Raw genomic sequence first — 27,389 nt, forward strand, 5'->3', positions numbered from 1 at the left:
ACTAAAGAAGAGAAAAAAGAAAAAAAGGAAGATCAAAATCCTTCAGTACTCAATCAGACATAAAAGCAGAGGCAGATTCTTTTGCAGGGTAGCAGTATATGAACTGTAAAAAATATTCCAAGTACTTTGATGGCTGTAAGTCTTAGAATCAAAAAAGGACCAAAAAAATCTCCCTTCTAAGCCAGTTTGTGGCATTCAGAATTTGGTCCCATGATGATCTGACAATGTCAGGCAAGAAAGAAGTACATGTGAACATGAATTAGTGACTGAAATATTGCATGTTAGCTGGCATTCCCCAGAGACCCTACACACACTGTGACACTGACTCTCAGGAGACTCTGCTATTCAGAGCGAAAATCAACAATATGATGCATTAATCTCAGGAGTATTGGTTTATTAGTGGTAAAAACCCATATTTATTGCTCACTTCAGAAATTCTTTTGACATTGGCAGGAGCTTTTGGGCAGCAAAAATGCCTGAATTTGGCCCCAAAAATATGGGGTGACTACTTTCTAGAGGCACCCAGCCATAACTTTTTCTCTGGTTAAACTGACTGGCCTACCTAATGCCAAGTGATGGGATGCCTTCCTTTAGGGACCGATAGTCTCCTATTTAGAGAAATTATTATTATAATAATTATATAATAAAATAAAATTATTTTCTTTCAAAGCTGCCTTTTCTAATGTGGTTATTTTTGCTTCAGAGCCTAAAAAGCCAGAGCAAGACCTAAAAGATACAAAGAGTGCAGATACCGCTAATGCAGCAGAAAAAGCATCAGAACAAGGTATGGGTTAGGGATCTCAGTGCTCTTTTACGGTATCCATCTCAGTCTAAACTGCCTGCAGATGCTTTTAGGAAGTAGTTTGACACTGGTAACACCCTTTACCACTTTTCTGCCCCCATCCAACCTCCTCCCTACAGCCTCTTTCCCACTAAACCAACCCCATTATTTGAGCACCTGCAACGGTGCTTGGAGAGCATATGCCCATTCAGAGAAGAGAGGGCATTCTCTCAATTTTATTTCTGCCTGTGCTTTGGGTGAGTTCGGGTGTTGTGAACTTCAAAATCCTCCATTACAGCTCTCAGCAATTTTCTATGCAGGGCATGTGCACTGCAAACCCTTTGAAGATGCTGTGAGAGAGACGGGCACCCTGCCTGCAGGAGCGCTGGGAACAGCTAACCCTCGAGAGCCCTCCTCTTGTGTTAAAGATTCTATCAGAAACCCAGCCAACATGTACCAAGGCAACATCTTTTCTCTCCTCTTACTATGCTGCTTCCTTGGGATTTCTGCTAATACTGTCAGCTCCCAGCTTCCTTGCTCCTTGCAGCTGAGGTATAAAGCCAGCTGATGTGCCTGTTCCCCTCCCCAGCAGCACCAGATTGTAGAAGACTCACTGTGGCCTCTGTCTTCTTTCAGCACAGCAGCGTGGAGCAGGGCACCGTTCAGCCCAAAGAGAGCCATTCATACTGATGTTTTCAGCTGAGTTGTTTTGCTTCTGAGCTCTCTTTCAGCATTATCCTATTAAAACTGTCTGAGATCTGAGTTTTTCACTGGCTAGCATTAGATGGTAATTAATCCACCAGACAGTTTCATGATGGTGTTTTCAAAAAGGAGAACATCCAGCAATAAAATACAAGCTTGTGGTGTGCAGTAATGAATAGACTGCACATCATCACCTTTCAGTGTACACAGTGTTGGACCATCCCCAGGGCTATGGGCAGGGAGGGGAGGAACAAGACTGAGATGAACATGGAATATATTTTAGGGCAGTTTTTTGCAGATAGATGAATAAGATAATGGTGAAGGATCTTTTTTTGAGATGGTGACTTGAAATAACTGTAAGCATGTTAGCAATTTTGTATAAGGATATTTAGGATGCAAATTTTGCATCTAGAATTGTCTCTGTTCTCACAACAGATGATACATTTTAAAAGTCGTAGCAACTGTGAGATGAGTCAAAGTTAGATGAAATCAGCACTGCCCAGGTGGTGCTCTTCCCCACTCCCCTCAGCTGAAGCCCTAACACTCCCTACTCTGACTCTGACCCACTCCCTGAATCACCATTACCTAAAAGTGGTCTTTCTGCCAAAAGCATTTTAAAAATGCTTCACTGCTGTGGTGGGCAACACATATTTTATTCTGGTCTAAGATTCAGAATGGCCATCTTTTATTACCAGATGTCAGTTGATTTTCATTTATACGGACTAACGGTTTAATTACATTAAAAAAAAGGTGATGGCAAAACAAAAACTCCAACTGACCGGTTGAACCAGTTCGTAGGTATGAGACATCTGTCAGGTTGATAGGTGTTCCTAGCCAAAGCACAAAAGTATAGGGGAAACGCTAAGGCTGCAACAGGCTGTTGTCAGCACCCTCCAGAGAGCAGCGTAACACCGTCACCCAGGCACCTGTGCTACACATCCACACAGCAACGAAGGTACTAATGGTTCCATGGATGAGGGTGCTTGTAGACATCCTGAGGAGAACATGAGTCTGGGCTGCCTTCAACAGTGAGCTCTAGTAATGATGCTTCCATATGTGTCACCCATCCAGCTGCAGTGATTGTGTCAATGTTCCTACAGGGAACGCAGTCCGCAAAGAGCATCAGACACCTCCGGTGCCGACACCAGCCACACAAATGGCCACCACAACCCCAACACCAACGACCACAACGACGGATCCTTCCACCACACCAAAGCCAACCACAACACCTGCAACAACCAGAACCACAACAGTTGCCGCTGCAGCCAAGACTAGACCTGGAATGCATAGGGTCAGAGATATAGGTCAGTAGCATGGATGTTTGCATTGCTTTTGTCTTGGCCTACAGCTTTCCTAAAATTTAAGGAACAAGGCATGCAGCTGAATATACCATGATTTAGTGGATCATGAATTCAGTAATTCAGTGTCGAAGTACTACGAGTGGATAAAAAAGTTAATTCCAACAGATTGGCTGGAGTTAGAGCTGTGCTTTTGAGATACATACAAAATTAGTCTGTCTCACATAAACACAAGTGAGTGGATTCACTGAGTTGAGAGTTCAACTGCAGTAAAATTATGGCTAGTCTTTATCTTTACAAATAACATACTGCCATATAAACCGATTCATGTGGGAGTAAGCATTCCCAAATACTGTCATGATTTTCAAGTATAGGAATCAACAAATAGTTATTTGATTCACTTGTCTGAACTGAGAGTTCAACAGATAGGCCAAGACTCATTTTAGAATTAATTTTGTGATACCTTTCAGTAAATGAAGGTTGTAATTTTTTTGTCACAACTTTTGGATTTTAAAGATTAAAACACTGTGAAGCAATTTTCATATGATTTTTGCACACCTTGTTTTCCTTAATCTTTCCTTCTCCATTTATTCTTATTCATTAACATTGGGTTTTTTGGTTCAAATACCTGAAAATTAAAATCTCTTCTTTTTAGGTTCTAGCAGTGTCCACCCAGCATACGCATCTGTGATAGCTGCAGCATCAAGTAAGTATGGTGAAGTAAGTATGCCACAAGGCATGCAGAACAGTGTATTTTAAGGCAGCAATGATTCAATAACCTTTGAAGCCTCAGCAAACTCAATGACTGAATCCACGTCTGGATTTAAACTGAAAAACAGACGTTTGGCCTGCATGTCAGAGATGCTGATCACCCACAGCTCCGGAGAAGCCTTTCTAGTGAATATCTGCACATTTCAGCCTTGACAAACGCTGGGTTTCACAACCTTTGAGACAAAGCTTGTGCTGTCTGAATTGTGTTTTCCTATTGCTTCCTTCTATTTTACTCTTTCAAAGGGAGACTTGATTTAGTTGCAAGATATATGATGCAGAGGGCTGTGAGCTCCGTAATGCCTACTTATGTTGAACCAATGCTCTTTCAAAAACCTCAGGCTGCGGTTCTGAGCCTGGCATAAATGTGATGTTATTCCTGGCATGCCACTCATGTTACTGACAGCAGAGCTGCGGCTGCTCAGAGTTCTGTGTCTCCATCCAGAAGCCTGCTCCCATTCCAGCCCACAGCCTGTATGCAAGTATGTAGAGGTGTGTTCCCATGCAATGTGTAATTGCTCAGCTGTGCAGTCAAGTAAAGGAGAATATTTTCAACTGTTTGCAAGTTTCTGAGTGTGGGATATTATTGCTTTTGAGTCAAAAGGGAGCTGGGCCGTCATTAGGTTTTATGCTCTGTTGTTATTTCTGAGTGCCTTGAGCTCAGCTTTGCTCTCACATACATAAATAACTGTGGCCATCCCTGCTGCCAAGTAATTCAGAGCCAAGCACATGGCAGGGCAAGTATCTTTTGGGCAATTCAGGTCTTGAGGGATTAATTTTACCAAGTCAAATGTGCAGGTATGTGTATGGCAGGGTTTGCAGAAGTGCCAACACAATCCAAAGAGTTTTAAGTTCAGTAGGAATATGCATCATTCGATACATAATGTGCCTGTAAACCTGGTCGTGCTTGTTGTTTTATTTTTTATTTCCTATTCCCACAGGCTAAGCACAGAAGAGGCCATTAGTCTCTTTACTAGCAATTAGGAAACCCTGTTTGAGGTTCCCCAGTCAGTGAGAGATGCATGTGGAGGACAAAGTCCTGGCCACTTAAATCAGTGGGAAGGTTGTATTTGTCTTTAATAAGAACAAATCTTTAGTCAACAAATGAAAAAACAAAAATAAAGAAGCACCCACTTTTTCAAATTTTTCTATGGTCACTTCATTGCAATTTGGACTCATCTCTCTTCACAATTTTCTTTACTGAAGTTCTAAACATAAATTAACTCCCAAAAGATTAAAGTGATCAGACTTAGGCACAGGTTATTGTGAGCTGCAGGAGCAGTGGAGACCTGATTTCACAGACTTCATTTCTAGGACCATGTCCCGCATGTTTGTACTCTATATCTGACTTCCTGAATTCTCCTGATCTCCTTGATTCTAAAAGAGAAGAACAGGCTAAAAAAATACAGGAACAACAAATACAATTTTGAACCAATGACCACACCCAAAGCAATTTATCAGTTTTCTCTGTCTGAGGAGCCCTTAGGACTCACTCCTACTATTCAGGCCAGAGTTTCTGATGATGCTGTTGGCCTTAACCAGAGTTTGCCTTGACTGGACAGAATCAGATGTTCTCTTGTCCATCTTGGCTCATACGGACTCACAGATCTATCTCTTCTGAGCATTGGTAGTTTTCCTGCAAAAGACACCTCAAAAATAAATAGCCTTGAAATAGAGCACAGTCAGAATGAGCGCAGCTGTGGCTGTTGTTATCTCCGGCGTACCAGCTACTGGTATTGGCAAAAGTTCACAGAGGCAAAAGAAAAGCAGAACTTGCAGATTAGAGCATTAGAACAGGGGCAAAACTCCTCCATCCTAGCTCTTGCTGTTCTTTCCCCTTTATCTTCTATTTATCAAAGATACAGAAACAGGAAAAATATCTGAGACTGCTCCATCGCAGGACCCCTGCTTTAAAGACTTGATCTGGCAACTGCTAAATGAAAAGCTGCTGATGTGACTAGTGATTTGAGAGCATATTCCCATCTGCCCTATTAGCAAGTGCGCCCCTTCGCCAGTGCAGTATGTGGTAAAGGATGACCCTGAGGGGGAAGCAGCAGTGGCAGCGGGCATTAAAAGTGAATGCAAACTCTCTCCTGCTCTGGGCACAACTTAAGTTCAGCCACACATTGCTACAATGACGGCTTCTGACTGTTTCCAACAGCAGTTAACCAAGCACACTTCCAAGGGGCATGAACTCACTTGTCCTCTCTCATCCCAGCTCTTCAAGCAACCTTTTCTTGCACAGCTGCTTGGACCCTAGATGCGGACTGGGAATAAATCCAGCTTCTGTGAACACTGCAATCGTAAGCATGTCACCACCCTCAGTGCCACCCAGAGGCACTGAGCTGGCAACCAAGCATCAGGCAGCAAGTGCCTGGGCATCCTTAGGCAAGGTGCTGCCCTGCACTCTGTGCCCAGCTTTGTTCAGTGGTTGCATCTTTTTTCAGACAGGGACTTCTAAGCTGGGCGCTGCCTGCCACTGTACATTACACTACTTTCATTCCCAGCTGTGCGTTACTATAGTAGTAAAAAGAAAAAAGGTAAACAAAACCAACCAACCAAACAAACAAAAAGACTGGGGAGACAACAATAGTGTAAGTGCTAGAGAAGGCATTTAAAGCTCTTCTTCAGCAGCACCAGACCAGCAGGGCTCATACCTTCAGGAAGCACTGGGTGAGTGCTCCATCCCAGCACTAAGGAGAACAGCGGGCATTTATTTTTGGATGCTGCCTTCCCCCCAAAGTTCACTCTGACTACTTAGCCCATCAAAGGTGCTGACCAGGTTGCAGGAGCACAGGCATGTTTTGTGCACAGAGTAGTTGCTTGCCTTTTCAAATCAGTCCCCATCATTTGCAATGTCCACTTCAAATAGCATTTCTTTCTGCTGTCCCCATCCTTTACTGCCTCCACACCTCTTTGTTCATTACAGGACTTGCTCCCAACCAAGGTTTCTCTACTCCACTGCTTTCATTTCTGACCCATTTCTTGGGATTCACCTGGTGACTGTCCATCCCCAGTTTGCTACACACTTCTCTTAGTTATGCCTCAGCCTTCAGCCTGCACAGAGTTCTGATTTAATAAACACACATTCATGTGCTGCAGGCTCACTGACATCTCAGATTTGGGGAAAGAACAAAGCTTTCAGACCATGGAAGTGCAATTCCAACCTTTCCCCCTCTACCACCACTATATTTGCCCCAGTCAGCAAAAGCATGGCAGAAACAACCCTACTGCAGGCATGGTGGTAACATGCCTGTGGGAGTTGCAGCAAGAGGGAACAGCCCCAAGACCCAGCACAGTCAAAAGGAGCATAGAGAGAAATCCACATTGCTAACACAGGTGTGGAGGGTAGGGGTAATTCATTTAAAAAGTAGCATAAAATATTTCTGATACTGAGCTAATCTTACCCTCTTGTATTCTGTTTCTACTGACCTTGTAGAGTGTTATATACACATTCAGGCTCAGTTGTGGCAAACACGAAACAAGGTGAGCCCTCAGGCTCGGAGTTAATTTTCTTCCACCTCTCTGGCACGTACTGCTCTCCTGCATGGAAAGCATGCCCTGCACAACCTCATACAACACTGCTGCACTGACAGGCTTTTCCCTCCACAGCCTGAAAACTCAACTTGAGCTAGCTGTGGTCCATCTGGAGCCAGAGCTGCATAAAAGCCTTGCCAGTTTTGTCAGATGAGCCTGTTATTTCCTTAAACAGGATCTCTTTGGCATCTGGAGTTTACAGGGTCTCTCAGGACAGCTCCTAGAAATCCCATCAAAGGGTTTCTAGTGGCCTGTAAAAGTTCAAGTTTGGGTCAAACACAAACTATCTGCTGTCACCTCATTTTGCAACACCAAGTTCCCAAGGAGCAGCAATTCCTGTTTTCTGAGACAGCCATTCAAAATGGTCTCATTTATGATGTCTTAATCTCACAGGCCCCTGTCCAGTGTTCACAGGAGTCAGCTAGAACATTCCCACTGATTTCACCAGGCTTTGGAATTAGTCTTTCTGGGAAAACTGATGAATAAAGGCTTGTTAAAGGATAAGTTTGTTTACAAGCTTCTTAAGTATAACTAATAAAGTGAAAGGCATGATTAAAGACATGTTTTCATCTGCACATACTTTGAGCCTTTAGTATTTTTGAACAATGGAAATTTAATAACCCAACCACCTTTAAAAAAGCCTTTTGTGTAGACAGTGGTGAAGACATTTCAGACACATGAATTCTCCCACATTATTTTTGTCACTGTCTCATTATTTACAGTCTGCCTGCTTGCTTGTATCTACTCACTCTCTTCAGAAAGCGTAGTGTGGTCTGGGAGGGTTGCTTTGTGTTTGGAGGGGTTTTTAACCTTCCTCACACAACCAGCACAATTGGATGGTACTGGAATAGAAATAAACATACATAACCAATGTGAGTGAGAGAAGGAAAGTTATAAGGGAAAGCAAATCACAACAGTATCTACAAACCTTTTAAATGAAGACCAGAGACCTGCACAAGTAATATTCATAACTAAAGGGAATGTTAACTAGGTTAATCTATATGATAGACATAGCAAGGCAATCTTTTTTTAAGTGGGCCCAAAATATATAGATAAGATCTGAGAAAGTATGTTAATGAAAACTCTCTATAGATGAACCATTAACTCTGACAGCTATAAACTGAGACGCAGTGAAAAAGCCAGGTATCAGTGGTCCTGAACTAAACATGGTATAAATCACACTTTTGCATTTTGCTGTCTCCTTAGGACAGATTCAGGCTGCACAAGGAAGAGGACAGAATACAGGTATGTCTTAAATTAATAATGCCTAATAGATTTGTATTGCTAGAATACTAGAAAACCTTGTGTTTAAGTTCCATGTATTAACCAATATAATATTTTCAAAGCATTTAGGGGCACTTCCACCTCTGCAAGTAACAGGAATATTTTACGACCTCATACAGGTAAATTGTTATCCTCTAATTCCTCCCCATAGCTAGCTCCACCACTCACATCTACCGAGTCATGCAATAATGCATTCTTTTTCACTCCTAACCATGTTTTTAGCAGGATGCAGTAAGAGCAGATATCACACTGGTTATTGCATGACAGTAGTTTAACTTTTAGGAAAACAATGAAACAGGAATAAACTTAGAACTGTTCTCAAAATAGTATTCTAAAACCATCTATAATGGTCATTTATAACATTTGCTGTTGCAAAATGAGAAAAGAACTTTGTGTTTATGTAAGTTTGAGGGATGAAGGCCTGATCCCAAGAGGAGACACTTGTTTTCAGTTTCCAAGCCCTGAGCCTGATCAGCATCCCAGGACCCCATTACCAGTTGTTCCAGTGCACCAGCGAATAGCTGCACTGTGCAAGCACCTAATAACATTTAAACTCTTCTGCTTTTGCCAAACTCTTTCAGCTTTAAAATTCTTTTTTTTTTTTTTTTTTTTTTTTTTTTTTTTTTTTTTTTTAAAGTCATAGTTTCCATCTTCCATTTCTATTTGGTTTTAAAACATGTGCAGAAAGACAGTTTGGGGCCACTGCATCCCTTGCAATCATTCTTCTTCCTCCTTACCCACTGGTGTCTAACCTCTCGCCTCTTTGTCGGATCATGCAGGTATTCAGCGCCAAGAGCCTGTTGCTGCCGGTTCTCCAGCCCACTTGGGTGAGCAAGATTGTTAGCAACAGATTTTCTCTCTCTCTCATAGTTTTAGCAACCCCAAATTAGCCTTCAAACAGTACTGCAGATCAGTTTTTGCGTGTCCTGGAGGAGGACCAGGGCAAGCCTCATGCACTGAAAGCCAACTAGCAGCTTCCTGAATGGGAAAGGCAAAAGACAGCTCGCTCACTGGTGAGCTGTTGTTTTAGCCCGTGGGAATCAACATCTACCACAGTGTTTGCAGTTTTCATTACTTGTTAGTCAGAATGAGGGGAAAAAAACCAACAACCACTAGCTCTGTGCAGTCTACTATGTCTGCGATAGAGCTAAATCTTATGTCGCTGTTGACCTGGGAGCCTCCAGGCTGATTGCAACCATAGAGGTTGCCTTTAATACTGAGGGTGAAGTCATCACCTGTACTTTCCTTCCTGGCTGTGAATTCACCATCCTTCACCAGCAAGCAGCCCCCTTCAGCAGGCACTCTGCAAGGCCACTGACAACTTCCCGGAGCTCCAAACCGCTTGGTGCACATACAAACACCAACTCTCCTTAATGGAACATCAAAGTTTCTCAGAGACGGATTTTGTCCGGGAGCAGCCAGAGTGCGGTGAGGGATGGGAGCCAGGCTGGCAGCAAGGCAGGCAGGGCTGTCCCTCACCAACAAGGGCCACAGACCCACACAGCCTTAACAAGAAGAGTAGAGTGGGCCCAGCGGTGGTACCCAGGGCCAGCCGACAGCCCAGGCTGCCAGGCAAGTCCCCAGTGATGAGGCAGGGCTGACCGACTGAGGCAGGACAACAGACCAGCCAGGCAAGCTCATGATCAGGATAGCAAGGTACCAGACTAGGCACAGGTACAAGGAGCAATGTCGAGGGTGTGTGCTTACGTGCTGTCCCCCAAGCAGTGCAGGTGGAGGCCCATATGGACACTTCCCACAGCCCTTTCTCACAGCTCCACCATTGCTCCCAAGCCTGGGCCGAGGCCACAGAGCTGTGCTGTGGCAGAGCTGAGCTCTAGCATGGGCAAACCCCCTGGGGAGGGAGAGGCTGCAGCACATAGGGGTGCCCCTGAGGGCTTTGGTGAGAGCTGGGAAGCACAGCAGGAGTACTGCAACAGGGACAGCACAAAGTGGTCATTGCCATTGAGGTTAGAGGACTTTATTATGCAGTAGGACTTTCTGGATAATACTGGCCAAGTAAGTTTACCCAGCAATCTCCCCATCAAAATGACAATTTGTAGTTGACCTAGTTGCAGTATATTTAAAATGGATACACTTTTCCTCCTAAGATTTACTCTGCTCCACTTTTCTACCTCTCCTCCTTGTTTCAGTCTCCTGGTTCCTTCTGGTTTCCATCCACATTTGTCTTTCTCATAGTTTTTGGCCATACCTATTTCTTTTTTTTCTAATCTCACTTTTTTTTGTACTCCCCTCATTCTCTTTGCCTTTGTCAAAATTCAGTGCTCACATTTAAAGTAGAGACAGGGAGGCAATATTTCCCTGGACTGAACAGCAGAGCAAATATGTTGCCTGTAAACATGCTGGTTATAGTAATGCACTAGTTATGTGACACCCCATACAGGGTGGGGATTGCCTGCAGTGGCAGACCTGCCTTCGTGGCAGGGCTGAAATGGGAAGAGCCTTAACATCTGGACCAAAGAATGTGCTAGCCAATTCTCAAGCTAGCCCAGTCTTTGCCAGAGAAGCAGGGCAGCATAATGCTGAATCTAGTTTAAATCAAAGTCAGAGTTTGACCACACCTAATTGCTTAAGGCACCTTAAGGGCCCTCCCAAGGTGATTACAAAGCACAAATCTTCCATCATGAATGATTCTGTTTTCTTCATCACAGAACAAGAAAGAAAAAAACCCACAAACACGTACTTGCCCTATTCCCAATGAGTCCTGATTTATTTTTTTTTCAGCTCATGTTTTGGCAGCTGGGATGCGTTATTTCCAAGCAGCCAATTTTTCTAACGATTAAGGTGAAAATTCTGAACAAGTTCTTGCTTTCTTGGAAAGGAGGATTGTTTTTCTTGATCCCACCAAGGGCACACATGCTGATCTGAAAACAACAGCAATCAGTTCTGGGAATCTGGCTGAGCTGTCAAGGAACTTCCTCTCATCAGCTCAGGTTAGCGAAAGGGTGTGCTGGGAAAACACCCTTCCCTACACAACGGTTGCCTGAGCAGCTTCTCGTTGCACATTCTTCAGGAGTCCCCAACTCTTCCAAGCTCTTGACAATGCACATTAACTCTCTTGAAATTCCATACTCAGTGCAGAATTTTTCTCAAGACAATTACACTGAAGAGTTGTGGTGGTGGTGCCTTTTTCAGTTTTTTTAAACACCAGTCTTTTAAAATCAACCCTTGGTTTTATGGGCATCATCAATTGGGGAAAAAAAAAAAACCAAAACAACAACAAAAAAAAACCACCCAAACCAAACCCCTAGCTACTTATAAGAATAATAATTTCCCTTTCAGATATGCATTTCATTGAGACCTTTCTTCATTATGTGTCTAGGACTACATGCAAGAAATAGAACTTTTGCCTGGATTTACAGGTCGCTGAGAAAGCTGTATATTCTGCATATTTACAGCCAGTTATCCAAAATACATTTATCTAGTGCTTTTCTTCACTAAGAAGGAAAACACAGGGGCTTTCTCAACACATAAAGTTTTAAAAGGGTGTGAGCCGTGGGAAAACTGCTCAAAGCAGCAATAGACAGCTGTCACCCATAGGGATTTGGACAGACTAGAGCACCTGCAGCCATCATGAAGTAGTTCTTGAGAAGAGTGAATCTAGAAAAACTTCAGCATTGCTCCTACTGATAAAAAGCAGTCTTTTCCTTTTTCAGCATCTGTCTTTTCTGATCTTAAACAATCAGAGAAGTTAGAGGAGCCTGTGCTCTGAGGATAGTCCCTTGGCAATGAGCTGGCAGCAGAAGCAAACCTGTGATACATGGGACAGGGCACATTCCATTGCTCTGCATCCTTCGGTTCACATCCCTGCTTAGGAAGGAGAGAAAGATGGGCAGATCAGCTGGTTACAGGTGCCATGCAGTTCCTACAGCTTTAAGCATGTTTTTCACTGCAACTCATGCAGCAGCGTATCTGTACAGAAGATTCAAGAAGTGTGGAATCTTCATCACGATTTTCTCTTTGGCTGGTTTTTTTTAGCTGGTCAGGCTGAAAAGTAGCTTAATAAGAATCTTTTCTGTTTGTAGTCACTGGACGCTTCTTCACACTGGGAGGGTGAAGCATACCTGATTATCTACTCACAAGCTGGTTTCACTGAAATCTGTTGTTGATCTATCTCAGTGACAGCATTCAGGAGACACATTGGCCACTCTGATAACAAATGATCACCAGCTCTTCTCTATGGATAGGGTTCTCCTGCTCTGCAACCTGCATACCTAGGTTCCAGTCACTGCTGTTTTCTCATGACTCTGCTGAGGGAGGTACAAAATTCAGGCAAACAACCCTACCCGGGTGAATGATAAACTAAGAATATTCCTCCTGTCTTTCCTCCTGTTTCCTTCCCTATTACCTTAGCCTGCCCTTCCTTCATCCTAATTTTTCTCCTAAACAAAATCACAGCAAAACATCTGTGTGCATCATGATGGACTTCTCAGTCCTTTGCTTTCCTCGGTTTTTATATTCTTCATAGGGTGTCTAAGCAGTGCTCAACATAAGGAGGGGAAGGGGTCTGGAAAAATCACCTTAGCAATGAAATGTGTTGGGATTCCTCCTACCCTAAGGGAGACCACACATATTAAGCCATCTGTCTTGTGCAACAAGTCTCCCCCTCCCAAAAAGAAGCTGATAGCTCCTTGTTGGGATGGCAACCTAAGGACAAGGTCAGTGCTCTCACTAGGCTGGTGGACACTGGGAAAGCCCATGTCTTTTACGCTGTGGTTCACCCACTGGCTCTAGTCAAGAGCACAGCAGCTGCCAGTCTGAGTTGGGAAACTCAGGCACAGGAGGCAGTATGGATTAAATGGACCTGAGACATATGTTTTTGTAAACGACTCTGAACAAGCATGGAGATGAACTATGAGGGGTCAAGGATCTCACCAGTGCTCCATGGTACTGTTCTTGTCCTAGTCAGCTGCAAGGGCTTTCATCTGGCTGTAACCCAGAGCAAAACTTTGAGAAAGCTCTTCAGCAGGCTCCAAAAACAAAGCTACTTTGGAGTTTATTTATGAAATCAGCAATTTTGATGACATTTTCCATGCCTGATAGACTGCAAACAAAGTTTAAACAGCTTTGTCTTTGGATGGGCTGAGGGGATAGAAAAATCTGTAGATGAGAGGTACTTGCAGATTTTCAGTGGAAAATCTGAACCAAGCAAAAGTATACTGAAGTTAGTACGCTTGCCTCAGTATCAGTGCAATTTAGAGGAATAATACCAAAACAGATCTAAAAAGGTGTATTTAAAATAATAAAAATTATTAGTGCTCTGGAGGCAGTGATACAAAGCTTGAAAATATGGCTTGAAATGCATGCATAAAGGTTTCCAAGTTTACTGATTTCCTCAGCTCCTAGCTGTTAATGATAATTCACTCTATGAACTGACCTTTCTAAATAGAGTCAGAACTTTGTAATCTCTAACAATTCCATTATTTTCAGTAATAATTTTTCTTCTCTTTCATGTGTGAAAGCAATGGAAACAGACTTGTGGAAACCTGGACTGAGCCTTTTTGACACAGGTAAATATTTAAAAAGCATCCAGTAACTAGCCAGGGAATAACTGGTTTCCATCACACATGGCAAAAGTCAAATCTATTCATCAGGCCCATGACACTGCTGATAACAAACTCATTTTGAGGAGTGATTGCAGTATTTAAAATGATAAATGAGGTATGTCATTTACATCTATGTAGTTAAAATTATTCTATGCTTGCATCAGTCTCAAGTTCCCGTCTAAAGCAGGAGCAGAACAGATGAGCTCTGGAAAGATTTGGCAGCTACACTGCAGGAAGGGGGTTCTAGCTACTGAAAGCCATTTGTAAATAAGAAGGTATTTTCAGAATGCCACAGTTGGGATCACAGTCTAGAGCTGCAATCAGTGAAGATTACAGATTATTCTTTCAGTGAACTTCAGAAAGACATTCAGATAAGAAAAGGAGAGTTTAACCTGAATGTAAAGAATAAGGAGTATCATGGAAATTTTATGTCATTTTAGCCTTAAAAACTAACAGTATGGAGATGACAACTTTTTTATAATTACTGGTGAGAGAGGGGAAGAAAACCCTTACATTTGTAGCAGACTCAAGTAGCAACAAGACTTGCACAAGCCGCAATCAGGAGCAACTACCAACTACAGCTTCTATGTGTTCAATATTTAAGAGATCCCTTTCCTCAGAAACATTTAAAGCAGACTACACAAACTATAGGGCAATTCATGACAGGGTGCTCTCTCTCCTATGAGGGGCTGGACCATCCAATACAAGATGTCTTTCCCATCACCAGCTTTGTTGCTGGAGGGGGCTGTGCTGGTGGCCCTTGTAAAGACCCTTCCCTTGAACACTCTGCTTTCTTCAAAGCTGAGGCATGACTAATCCTTGCACTGGCTGTGAGGAGCAGCATAGACCGTATGTATTAGCTTGCAAATCCAGTGTTAGCAGCAGTGGTGGTTGAGTCAAAATTTGCATCGTCCCAGACATGAACAGATCTCCCTTCTCCAGCAGCAGCAGCAGTCTGAGCCAGAGAGAGGAAGCATTTCTATCCTCTGTAGCTTAAGCCATCAGTTAGTTAATTTAGAAAAAGCTACAGCACTAGGGCCAGGGGTGCAGAGGAGTACTTTGAGGCAGAAAATGACAGCTTGCATTAAATGCAGTGAGAGGTTGGGCATGATGAAGGGATGTTGTATTAATAGTTTCTCAGGAACTGAAGTGCCTGTGTAGACTGGTGTGATGAATTCAGTGTGATGAAGTCTGATGAATTCAGATTGTCACTTCAAAGGAACAGTTTCTGGCATGGATGTAGTTACTGCTCGTTTACTTAAATGAATGGGAAGTGTAATCAGCATGGACAGCTGTGACAATCAGTGAAGGGAACTTTAATTAGCATGGAGTAGACTGCCCATGCAGTGAGTTGAAATTCCCATGGCAATAGCAGCATTAAATTGGACTGGCAGGACAGGGAGGCCCATAGAGACTGACCACCTCCCCAATTAGTTGGGGAAGATTATTTGGTGGGTGACCTTATTGTTACACTAAGCACAAATCAGCCAGCTGACCCACAACTTTCAAGAACCAGTAACTGAACTGGCACTAGAGATTTAACACACTACAGTGTTAAATACACCTACTTTCTGTTCTGCAAATAAGGCAAGCGGGAAGAACTGCCCATATGGGATCCCAAGCTTGCACATGAGGTATGTGGTGCGCAGGCTGCAGGATGAAGCGTCTCTTTCATCTACTACTGAGGAAATGTTACGTGCCCATGTAATTAAAGCCTACACTGGAACATACACAGGAGGGCATGCTGCCAACTGTTTCAGGTTTTAAAGAAAAAACCCACAATCATTCTCATCCATGTGGTTGACAAAGAGAGGCAACGTACTGGTCCAAGTCATTGCTTCCTTTGTCTCTCTCCCCCATGTCACCCATAACTTCTGCATCAGCCAAACCCACCTTAAGCCAGCACTGCCAGCAAAAAGAGCCTCCTTGCCTCCCAGGCACCTGCATGGCCGGAGGGTCACCTGCTTCTGGGAGCTGGTCCAGCCCATCATTAACCTTTTTCTTTCTTCCCAGTTTAACTCTGCTCTTTCCCCCTTCTCCTTGAGTCCCACAGACACCAGGCAGGCACAGGGGCCAGTGGCAGGGCAGGAGCAGGAGGGAGGGTGCCTGGTGAGAGGAGGGCACTCTGCCTTTGGGCAGTGAGGCTGGTTTGCACCACCTGAAAATGTCCCTGGGACTGTGCCTGCAGGCATTTACACACAGGCAAAGCAAGGGCAAAGAGGGGGCATTGTCAAATCATATTGATGAGCTTCTACTCTCACGAATTTGGGAGGCCATGGCTGCTGGTGAAGTGGCAGGGTTGCCAGATGCGAGTGCACAACCCAGCATCATCCTGCAAGAAACACTTGGCCACTTCCTTCAAAGCACTCTCCTGCAGATCCTGCACCTTTGCTTTACTTTCCCTGGTTGCTGAACTGCCCTCCTTTGCATTTAGCCAAGCAGGAGCCACAGACACACACCAGCTCAAGACCAAACTTCATTCCTCCTCTAACCCTGCCCTGCGTCCCCTCCCTGCGCCACTGCTGCTTGCACCTTGTGTCACTGCTCCCTCACACTCGTGCCTCTCCATGTCTGCAGCAGGTGGGTTTGCTCTGATCAAGTGTTTCCAGTTAAAACACTCCTCTCACTCATGCCCCACAATGCTTCACATGGCAGAGGGTTTATCTCTTGGGAGCAGCAGCTGCATCTGTACAAGATTTACCTTATGCCTTTCCTCAGGCCAAAGGCAGATTTGGTCCCTGGCAGCAAGACTTTCAGGCCTGAAACAGGTCAGAAATGTTTGCTGCAGCAGATGTCACTGGACAGAGCTCTTTTGCATCACTCCTGTTCCAAAACCGTCTCTTTTCCTCAGTCAGAAGCCAGTGCCCAGCCTCAGGCAGTGCTGCTCCAGCACCATCCCTCTGCCTCCCCCTGATGAAGTTTTCTCCATCAAAATGGGCCTCCTGTGGGCAAGAGCACACCACCAGCAGCCCTTTCCCCTGTTCCTTGCCTGGGAGCTCATCCCAGCTGTGCAGAGGAGGGGCAAGACAGGAGGCACAAGCCCGTAACATGCCAGACAACAGCTCCACCTGGGAGGGATGAAGCCAGCTGGAGCCTGGCTCACCAGCTCGCTTTCCAGCAGGGCCAGCTCCACTAACTGTGAGTGTGAGGAATTTCTGGCACAAGAGTCAGTGTCAGAAGGGGTGGAGAGCCCCTATGCCTTGTACAGAAAGTATTTGTTCCAAAGCTTGGGTCAGAACACAGGGAGGCAGCACAGGGGCTGCAGGCACTGGCAGGGCATCGCCTGTGCAGTGACAAAAAGTGACACCAGCCCTGGGGCTGTCCTAACCCGGCTGGTCATAGCCAGGGAAATTCTCAAACAAAACACACAAATAAATCACTAGCTTTTACCATAAACAAAGTAGGTAAAGGGCACAAAGCTTAGCCCTATTTCATTCATATGTGACCACATGGGCTCCTGCTCAAGGCCAAGCCCAATGCTCCAGCTAGCTTGGTGTCCTGTCTCTGGCAACAGGCAACAGCAGATGCCCGGGGACAGGCAAAGCAGAGAGAAATCACACAGTGCTGCTGTTAGCTGGTCTGTTTAGTCCCTGCAGGAGAAAACTTTCTTCACCAGCAGCTGAATTTAAAAACAAGAAGCCAAAGCAACCCTTCTGTCCCATAAGGATGCTGCAGTGTGCTATAGTCTCCTGGTGAGAGATCAAGTATCAGGTCAGCCTTGCATTAGACACTACATACTCAGACAACACAAACTTGGCCCCTGACCCAAAACTATGCTCAGCTTTCAGCGTGCAGGCGGAAGGACCCAAAGTAGTTTTATTTGCCCCTTATGAGGGGTGGATCATTAGTCACACCTGGAATGAAAATAGGAGTGGTGATGGAAGGAGCTGGAGCTTGTATTACAGGGGGCCATTTTCTTGTCTGTTTTCTGCATTATTATGGTTTGGTCATTAATGTCTGCAGCAACCATCTTATAGGGGGTTGTTGTGCTCAGAGCTGTTACACCTCCCGCCATATTCAGGTGGTGACTTTCTCTGATGTCCCATTGCTGCCTGCTCTCTATATGTACACTGATGCTTTCATGCTTGCCTTGATCATGGCTGGCTGCTGTGGAGAGACAAACTCTGTGACCCCTAGTAATTTCTTATCTTTTTTAAATATTAAGCTCACACTTTCTGAAGTTACCTTTTTACTGTCTCTCTGAAGTCTTTCCTCAATTTATTTGGTGATGAGGATTTCAGGGAGTCTTCCTCCTCCTCTTTTTTTTTAAATAAAAATTAATATGCAGTTTACAAAAATAAGCTGCCATTCTGCTGTTCTTTTGACCAACTGCTTCCTTGGTGAGCATTTGGTTTGGGGCTTGTCTGATCATTGCTGTCTCTTCTGATGATTATCCCAGCTAAATCCCCTATCTTTTCATGCTGTACTGAAAAGAAACAGCTCTTTGCCCTTGCTTGGAAGAGAGATGCTGTACTGTAGGAGACTCGCACAAGACATTCAAGTCATGAGTGAAGTTCAGCATTATCACACCTTCTGACACCAGCCTGATGATGCTCTGTGCATCCCACAAGGACATAAACTCATGTTCTCAAGCCTACTATCATTCAAATATCTCAGTTGAGGCCTCAGCTAAAACGCACTAGAGACCCATGCGATTGTTTCCCATTGCTTGACTGTAGCCCTCTGCCACCATTTACCCTGTTTCTTTTGTGCTTTCCAAAATAACCCAGTCCTCCTGAGGAGCTGTAGCTTGCATTGCTTCCCCAGCTGCAACATGGTGGGGTGAGTTGCTGTCCATGCCTTCCTCTCCAGACAGAAAAGCAAGGTGCTAAAGCTGTCGCTTGTCTGCTTTGGAAGTTGTGCAGCTCATTGTAAAGCACAGTTGATGCACAGTGGGCCAGTGGGGTGGCAGCACTGGTTCTCTCAGGAGCAAAGTGCTGGGAGGTCACCACCCCACACCACAGCCACCAGCCTGTGCACCTGAGGAACCTTCCACTTACACAAGCTGCTCTGAAGCCCTCTCAGCAAGGGGACCGACTTGCAAAGGTGAGCCAGAGTTGGTGGCTGGGAGAGATTTTGGTGGCACTTCTAGAAATGCCTCTGCTCATGTTTTATCCTAGAAGCAACATAGGTGGAAAAAGGTAAGCTCCAAGGATGTGCTCTGCATCCTCATTTTCCTCCCACATCAATCTTCAGGCCAGGGGGGTATTCTGCAACCATCTTGTTGCCTGCTTCCTTCAAGAGCGGGGGCAGCCACCGAACACACACCAATGGAGCCTTTCCTTCGTCTCTCTAGGTTTCAGTTCAAAGAAAGAATTGAATCCGAAGCCGCTGGAGTCCATCTCGCAAGGGAATCCAAGTACGTACTTCAGAACTAATTTCATAATTAAGCAATACCATTTTATTAATTACATGTTGCTAGAAATATTAAACAGCAAAATGTTAGCTTTCAAGAAAGCCTAAGAAACTCGAGGAATGCATTTTTCCCTTGCAGAGGAATAGCGAGCACTCTCCACAACCCCTCTCATACATGTAATTGGTTTTTGCTTCTACAAGGAAGGAAATAACAGCCAAGATTTAGCTTACCTGGACAGGGAGAGAGTAGCTGCTCACCACTACCTCTTCCCAGGCAGTATCAGCTCCACGTTCCTGGGGCTCAGAGCTTCACTCAGGGACTCTGATGGTGGAGGACAGCAAACCAATCTGTTGTGGCCAGAGTTAGATGATCAAGCCCTGCTGACCAGAGCAGGCTCCTGTGGCTATGCTGAGTGCAGGCACCCTTCCCACAGCAGTGGGCGGGAGGGAAGGAAACCGCCCAAGAAAAGGACCCAGCATCTGCTGCAGCAAGGAGAGAGGGGATGCAGAGGGAGCGATGAAGATCACTCAGTCTAGGGACGGAGATGTAGGGTCCCCTGCTCTGAAAAGGAAATCTTCTACAGCCCTTTATAATTAAAAAGCAGATTTGCCCATTAACTCATCTTTAGAAGGGGCCCAGAGTAGAAGGAGAAAGAGAATACAAGCTGTGAGTGGAGAGATGGGGTCATCTGCCGCCTCCTCATGGGAAGGCGCCCTGGAAAGGGGGCTTCACCCTCCCTCCGGCGCCTGGGACCTCTCTTGCCCATCCTCCAGCAGCTGAATGCCATCTCTCGCAGAACCAGCATTTCAAGGACTCTACATTAACCACATATCTATATATTCCCAGGCACTCCTCCTAATACTCAAAAGTATTTTTTCCCCTATCAAAGATGTCAAATACACCTAAAAACACTACAGAAATAAAGGAAAGAAGAAGAAAAGGGGAAGAATCTGCCCTACAGACACAACTGCACAGCAGAAAAGCAGAGCTCGGTGTAGCAGAGATGAAGGCAAGCACAGCTGTGTTTCCAGCCGTGGAACCAAGATAAATCACACCAGAATCAAAACTCTCATCCCGCTGATACCTCTAGGACCATAAAAGCTATAATTCAGATCTTGTCTCCCTGCAAATCTGAAAGTGCTTGGCTCCCTACAGAGCACCTGCGCTCTTTCAGAGTCCCACTAATGTCGCAGCACCAAAATACTCCTGCTGTCTGAATCCTCCCCAGAAATTAAATCTGTATGTAAGCATATGTAAATATTTGCATGCCCAGACCCTGCTGGCTAACAAACTTCCCACTTTCCACATATAGACTGCATGTTGTAGCCTCCTTTGAAGGGCAGAAAATTCAGGAATATTTGGCCGTTAATTGAAGTATTATTTGTCATGTGTTCCCGGCCTTGCTTCACGATCTGCTGTGAACAAACCCAGTTCTCAGTCACGCTTCTATAATTCAGCGTTACTACAATTAGAAAAACAGACAGCCAGGGGCGAAAAAAATTGAAGGTAATGAGATGGGAGGCAGTTGCATAAGCCAGTAAGAACAATTGATGCTTTGTAGCCTTCAGGCTACCTAATGATTAAAACACACTATTGTGGACAGTCTGATTAGTAGGAGGCATCATCGGAGGGAAATCAAAAGATTGGGATGACCCAGACACCAGAGGGGGAAAATGTTAATTAGCGCTCTAGTTAAGCCAAATTTTGATCCCACTCCTAGTTAGAACCCAGCCAACGAATCTTTTACCACTAACTTGCAGAAATGTAAAAGCAGGCAGGCATTTTCAGAGGCACAAAGATGGGGTACATCTGTGTAATTAGAGGGAAGAGTTTATTTGGGTGCAGGCATAGCTCTTCTAGAATATTGCTTTCAGCCCAGAGAGGCAACACACAAGAGCACACTGCTGCTGCTGCACACATGGGTATAAGCCTACAGATACGTGAGAAAAGAGCCCCCACTCAGTCTGAACATAAGCAGCAAAATCACCATCCCCGATGTCTGCTCGATCCCAGAATGAAGCTGCAAATGATTCTCACTCAGCAGCACAGAGTTGCCAGGATTGCTGTCAGCAGCTCCTTGAAGAGGCCCCACGATGTCCTCCACCCCAAGGCACATCGCAGGTATCACACCTTTAGGGAACTGAGTGGGTTTTCTCTCCCTCCTGAGCAGTATTAACACAGTACGTAAAGAACTGTTCTGTTACATCTATTATACCAATCAAGCCCACAAAAGCATAATCAAGTAAATCCCTGTAGTTGTGCTCTGCAGGTGGCCAGACGGCAAAAGCCAAGGGTCACGTTTGGCTTTACAAGCTCTCAACACCTCCAGGCTGTAAAAGCGAGCCGAGCCCAAGTCACGGTTCTGAGGACACAGGACACAAGCCAGCTTGCTCCCGTGTGGCTGACCTCTCTGCCCTAGCCCCCAAACACAGTGCTCCCAGACTGATCCCTGGGGACAGCTTCTTGCCCTTTTGTCACCCAGCTGGGTTTGGATGTCATACGGGAGAAAACCATGCCAAAGACCATGTTTACCAATGAGCAGGACAGATTTGACCCCCCAGCTGTGTCTTGTTCTTGTCAGAGGATTTTTTGTAGAGTTTGTGTAGCAGGACAAGTCACTAGATGCAGCCTTTGCTCCTCACAAGAAGCACAGCTGTCAGAAAGGACTTAAAAATATTTTCTGTTGTTTGTGTGTCTCTCCTCAGATTGCAAGGTTGATTTGTCCTTCTTGATGGATGGGAGCTGGAGCATCGGTAAACGCCGCTTTCAGCTCCAGAAGCAGTTCCTCGGTAATGTGGCTCAAGCCCTTGGCATCGGCAGTGCTGGTCCCCTGATGGGCATCGTTCAGTACGGGTAAGAGCTTCTCGTACAGCTACTCCCATTGCCACAGTGCACAAGTGCACACGCTGGCAGCTGTAGCTCTGCAGGTGACGTGCTAAAGGCGTCTCTCCAGCTAGCACTCAGGAGCCTGGTAACACAGACGGGTCCCACAGCTTTTGTACTGTCGCACATGAAGTAAAAAAGTGACAGTTGCTCTCATTTCTTCTTTTAGCGATGACCATTCCACAGAATTTAACTTAAAAACTTATGCCAACTCCAAGGACCTAAGAAATGCCATAGAGAAAATCACGCAGAAAGGTGGACTTTCCAATGTTGGTAGGTGATGGGGTTGCTTTCACATCCTCAGTTCAGGGAAAGCTCCAGAGCCTGGGCTGTAGTGAGAGTACCCTGGGCTGTACTCACCAGGTACAGAGGCTGTGACTGAATGGTGCTCAGCACCAGGGCAGGGCTGACGAGGGGGTACTGCTCCCACCATGACCTGCCTGCATTGATCCAAGGCACTGAGAGTCCATCACAAGCGGACGGGATTTACCTTTCTCCTCCTGGGCATGTCCCACTGACACATCGGGGATCCTTGCTGACCCAGCTTGTCACCCCCAGACCCTCTGGGGCACAGGGAGGGGCCTGATGGGGTTCAGTGTGGGAGGGGTCCAGCAGCACTGGCACCACCAGCAGTGACCTCCCTCCTGCTCGCACAGCCACAGAAACTGCTTCCCCCAACTCTCGGCAGTGCTCCAACACTTGAATCAGCACTCTGCCTACCATTTTGTGAAATATTATCAGGTAGAGTGCTTCCAGACCCGCAGCTCATCCTCATCTCCTTTTTTATTCCAGGGAAGGCACTTTCATTTGTTAACAAAAACTTCTTTTTGGATGCTAACGGAAACCGAGGTGGAGCACCCAATGTGGTTGTAGTGATGGTGGATGGGTGGCCAACTGACCGAGTAGAGGAGGCATCCAGGCTGGCCAGAGAATCAGGGATCAACATTTTCTTTGTCACTATTGAAGCAGCTGCTGAAAGTGAGAAGCAGAACGTTATCGAACCAAACTTTGTGGACAAGGTACTTACTGGGCTCAGCTCTGGCCAGGAGCTTGGCTCTAACTACATTTTCCAAGCTGTTTCATTCAGGGCATTTTCCTTTCCTTACCACTTACAGTTATTTCTTGTCCTGCTTATACTATCTTGAGGTCTCCTGCATGAAGAGCCAGGCAGCAGTGCTGAAGTCAGAAAAAGGATGAAGTCAGTAAAGTTCTGGTTTGAGGTACATCATAGAGCAAACGGCTTTTTATTGACTAAACATTGGTACAAACCTGCAGTTGTGCCAAGATTAAATGTTTTCCAAATATACAGTAGCATAACAAAACATAATTGCAGCCTGAGCTTTGCACGAGCCTCCTGCTGTCCACCTCCCACCCAGCAAAGGCTGAGGCACCCTGTCAACCTAAAGTCAGTGTTGCATTTACAAACAGGTCCCATACATGCAAATACTGTGACACTCCCAACATAAGCATATCCCAGTTGTCAGCTATACTGGATAACTCATTTTGTTTCCGCTGTTGATCTGATGCAGATCATTTTTCTGTTATTTATTTCTACTGCTACGGGCTTCATGGCAACTCTTGAAAAAAAAGAGTAAATCCCTGCCATGTACAGCAAAACCAGAGAACGCAAACCTTGAAGGATTTGTATTTGGCACTAACAGTAGCCGCCTGCTCAACAGCGCTTCAGGGCAAGCTGGCACCCAGCTACAGCAGGAGGTATAGAACAAGTGCCAGACAAGGCTGGGCTCAGGAAGTAAGGTCGAGGTATCTGGTATTTCCAGAAAACAGATTTCTGTCTGAACCATGTCATTCTGCCATGCAATAATCTCTCATGAGTTTCAGAGCTGCTCCAGAGAGCTGCACTCCCTCTGGTCAGCGTTTATTTGGATTGTTGTCTCGTTTGCATCTAATGCTTTTAAAAGGGCAAAGCTACAGTGAGCCTCTGCAAACCTGCCCGGGACATGGCAGAAGTGGGAGTAGAATGGGCTCAGAATAGGAAGGTAAAGAGTGAATGGTGACTTAATACTGCATCATAACACCAAAATAACCATGAACAAGAGCAGGACAAGGTGAGGAGCCCAGGCTGATGGGAACTGTCACCCCCTTGAAGCTGTTAGGCTTTATGCAAGTCAAGACCAGGCACCAAGAAAACAGTGCCTTGGTCTTTTAAAACACACACACACACACACACACACTAAGTTGATATGTAAAGCTTGGCTTAACAAAATATTCTTAGAGACTTGAGGTATTAGTATTTAAAAGGCACTAAAGCCAAGGACAATTTGATCCAGCCTCTCCCAACTGCTTGCCCCACCATGCTTGACTTCTCTCACTCCCTCTTCTGTGTAACCTCTACTTCCTACACATTCTCATCTGACACCCAATAACCCTACAGAAGCCTCCCACAGCTCTACTCCCTACAAGTATTCACTTATAAAAATTAATGGGCTTTTTTTAACTATTTGGCAGACCCAGCACAACACGGAATCTTTACAAGCTTTTTGAATTTTCACCAAAATTGACTGGGGTTTTTTTCCTGCTTAGAAAGGCATGACCCAAGGATAAGCCAAATTCAGTCCCAGGTTTCAAGGTAGTAACGTTTGTCAGCAGGCAAAACTTTCCTTGTTGCCCTGAAGGATGAGAGATGAAGTTGCTGTGTGTGGCAAACACACGGGCTCTCATAATGCCCACTGGAGCCACACAAACAGCAGCTCTGTGATTTCAACATTTTTTTTGTGAACAATATAACTCATCTAAAAAGCTTGACAGGTGGCAAACTTGCTTATTACATTTCCTTCGCTACTGTAATATCAGCTCCATCCCACAGCTTTTTTAAAAAAAGGCAGGAAAAACTGCTTGTTACACAAGTATCTGTGATGTTACATTGATATCATTTCCCAGGGAAGCAGATGGTGACTGGAGGAGAGGCCACTTCAGACTCCAGCACTGCTCTTTCCAGAAGCCTATATTTACAATTTAGCTACATACCCCAGTTTAAACGGGTGGACTGAATTTCCATTTCATTCATCCTTGTGTTGCTTTGCAGGCAGTATGCAGGACAAACGGCTTCTATTCCATCAATGTACCGAGCTGGTTCAGCCTACACAAGGTGGTCCAGCCCTTGGTGAAGCGGGTCTGCGACACCGATCAACTGGTTTGCAGCAAGACGTGCCTCAATTCAGCTGACATTGGGTTTGTAATCGATGGCTCCAGCAGTGTCGGCACCAGCAACTTCCGCACAGTCCTCCAGTTTGTAGCCAACATCAGCAAGGAGTTTGAGATTTCAGACACCGACACCCGCATTGGAGCTGTTCAGTACACCTATGAGCAAAGGCTCGAGTTCAACTTTGACAAGTACAGCACGAAGCAGGACGTGCTGAGTGCTATTAAAAGGATCAGTTACTGGAGCGGTGGGACCAGCACGGGAGCAGCCATCAGCTACGCCTCAGAGCAGCTGTTCAGCAAATCCAAACCCAACAAAAGAAAGATCATGATTCTCATTACAGATGGCAGGTCTTACGATGATGTTAGAGTGCCAGCCATGGCAGCTCACCAAAATGGTAAGCTCTTCTATCCCTACCTGCTCTCTCTACATGCCTCAGCATTTATCCAGGCCAGAGAAATGCACTTTGCTATGATTTGAAGACACTGGATGAAACTCTATGAAGGAAGTGTAAGCACCTCATCCTGGGCTCTCATTGAGCAAGACCAGGATCTGTTTAATATCTGAATGAGGAAATATTTTTTAAAGGTTTTTTTTTTTTTTAAATCACATAAATCCAGCAAAATGCAGCCATGTCTGGGAGATCTCAGGGGATTTCTACTGTCTTAACACATGAAGCCTCCTTCGGCTTTCCAGTCAGGACAGTCATACATCTTCCAACACAATTGTAAAACATTTGAATTGTAACAAGAACCTGTTGGTCGGGAGCCTGTTGTTCAGACCAGAGCAGAAGCTTTACTATTGTTTAAACCTTTTTTCTGTTGGCAAAAGGTACTTCCAAAGCACAAACTAGACCTTTCCTCCAATTTGAAAGTATCATTTTTGTACAGATAGAGCACACTGCAATTCACTGCCCACATTTTTGTGGCCTGGCAACTACGTTTGCAGTATTGGCCTTAAATCAGATTTAATGCAATGATAACTTCTATGCTCATTCTAAACTTTGGGTTTCTTTCCAGGTGTTATAGCTTACTCCATTGGAGTTGCTTGGGCAGCCCAAGATGAACTGGAAGCCATCGCAACAGACCCCGATAAGGAACATTCCTTCTTCGTGGATGAATTTGACCACCTCTACCGCTTTGTTAATCAGCTCATCCAAAACATTTGCACAGAATTTAATTCCCAGCCACGGAACTGATGGACTCGAGCAAGGCAGGACCCTCGGGCACCATGCTGAAGGCACACCAAGTACATCAAGAGTAATGTCAGTCCTCAGTTCAAGAAATACTGGAGGTGTTTTTCTCTGGCACTTTCCAGTCAGCAAGGTTGATTGCAGCTCTGTCGCTATGCATGATAACGCTCTGTGTAGACTGTTGATTTTTTTTTTTTTTCTTCCTTGCAGGCTTCAGAAACTCTGATTTGGATGGATAGAGAAACAGGCAGTAAACACAGAGAAAATAACTGCAGCTCTCTGAAAAGCTGCTTTCAGTAGAGAGCTCCAGCTTGTCTGATTCCCACCTTTGGGCAAACATAAGCTCCTTAAAATGTATCCCATTCTTCCTGAAGTGGACAGGTCCCTTCAGGGAGAAGCCACGATGCTCAGCTGCTGTGGCAGCAGAAGCACCTCTATGTGGCACTGGCACTGCCCAAGAGACGACACCCAGGTCAGGGCTGAAATAGCAGACACTTTTTTTTTTTTTTTTTTTTTTTTTTGGTGGGTGAGGGGGGGTGGGGGCAGGGGAAACGACACAAGCAATAATTCAAATTTGGGTACCTTCCTAAAAGCAGGCACTCTATACAGCTGTCTTACCAGCAAGTTAAACTTCAGCTAGTGCAAATTCAAGCACTGAGATTTATCCAAACCCAAAGGCTGGAAAGCAAGCAAGAGGAAAGAGTCAAGCTCTGGGACCCTACAACCTTTTGACAACCCCAGTAATGTCCCAAATCCACAAAGCAGCCAACACATAGGAACTGAAATCTAGTCTCCTACAGCACTGCAGTAATATTTTATTTTGAGAAGTATCTTGTCCCTTTAACTCTCTTGCTCCACTCT

General features: G+C 45.0%; 1 protein-coding gene and 1 long non-coding RNA gene across 5 annotated transcripts in view; one reads left to right on the forward strand and one right to left on the reverse strand.

Moving 5' to 3' along the window:
• Nucleotides 1–20,766, reverse strand: part of LOC113478346 — a 47,392-nt gene extending 26,626 nt beyond the window's left edge. For both annotated transcript variants that reach the window (XR_003398042.1, XR_003398041.1), the window contains exon 1: nt 19,521–20,766. This is a non-coding gene — a long non-coding RNA (uncharacterized LOC113478346). The remainder of the gene's footprint in view (nt 1–19,520) is intronic.
• VIT (vitrin) overlaps nt 1–27,047 on the forward strand; it is a 53,898-nt gene extending 26,851 nt beyond the window's left edge. The window contains exons 7-19 of one of the 3 annotated variants that reach the window (XM_026845481.1): nt 704–784; nt 2,584–2,787; nt 3,437–3,487; nt 8,293–8,331; nt 8,433–8,489; nt 9,150–9,197; nt 13,851–13,898; nt 19,231–19,293; nt 21,996–22,143; nt 22,343–22,446; nt 22,966–23,192; nt 25,220–25,733; nt 26,356–27,047. In XM_026845481.1, coding sequence (XP_026701282.1) covers nt 704–784; nt 2,584–2,787; nt 3,437–3,487; nt 8,293–8,331; nt 8,433–8,489; nt 9,150–9,197; nt 13,851–13,898; nt 19,231–19,293; nt 21,996–22,143; nt 22,343–22,446; nt 22,966–23,192; nt 25,220–25,733; nt 26,356–26,534 — 1,763 coding nt within the window. In that variant the 3' untranslated portion in view covers nt 26,535–27,047. The remainder of the gene's footprint in view (nt 1–703; nt 785–2,583; nt 2,788–3,436; nt 3,488–8,292; nt 8,332–8,432; nt 8,490–9,149; nt 9,198–13,850; nt 13,899–19,230; nt 19,294–21,995; nt 22,144–22,342; nt 22,447–22,965; nt 23,193–25,219; nt 25,734–26,355) is intronic. The other 2 variants (XM_026845483.1, XM_026845484.1) reach the window with 2 other exon arrangements.
• Nucleotides 27,048–27,389: the final 342 nt, after the last annotated feature.

Source organism: Athene cunicularia (genome assembly GCF_003259725.1).
Source record: "Athene cunicularia isolate RWA chromosome 3 unlocalized genomic scaffold, athCun1 chr3_part1, whole genome shotgun sequence".
Lineage (NCBI taxonomy): Eukaryota > Metazoa > Chordata > Aves > Strigiformes > Strigidae > Athene > Athene cunicularia.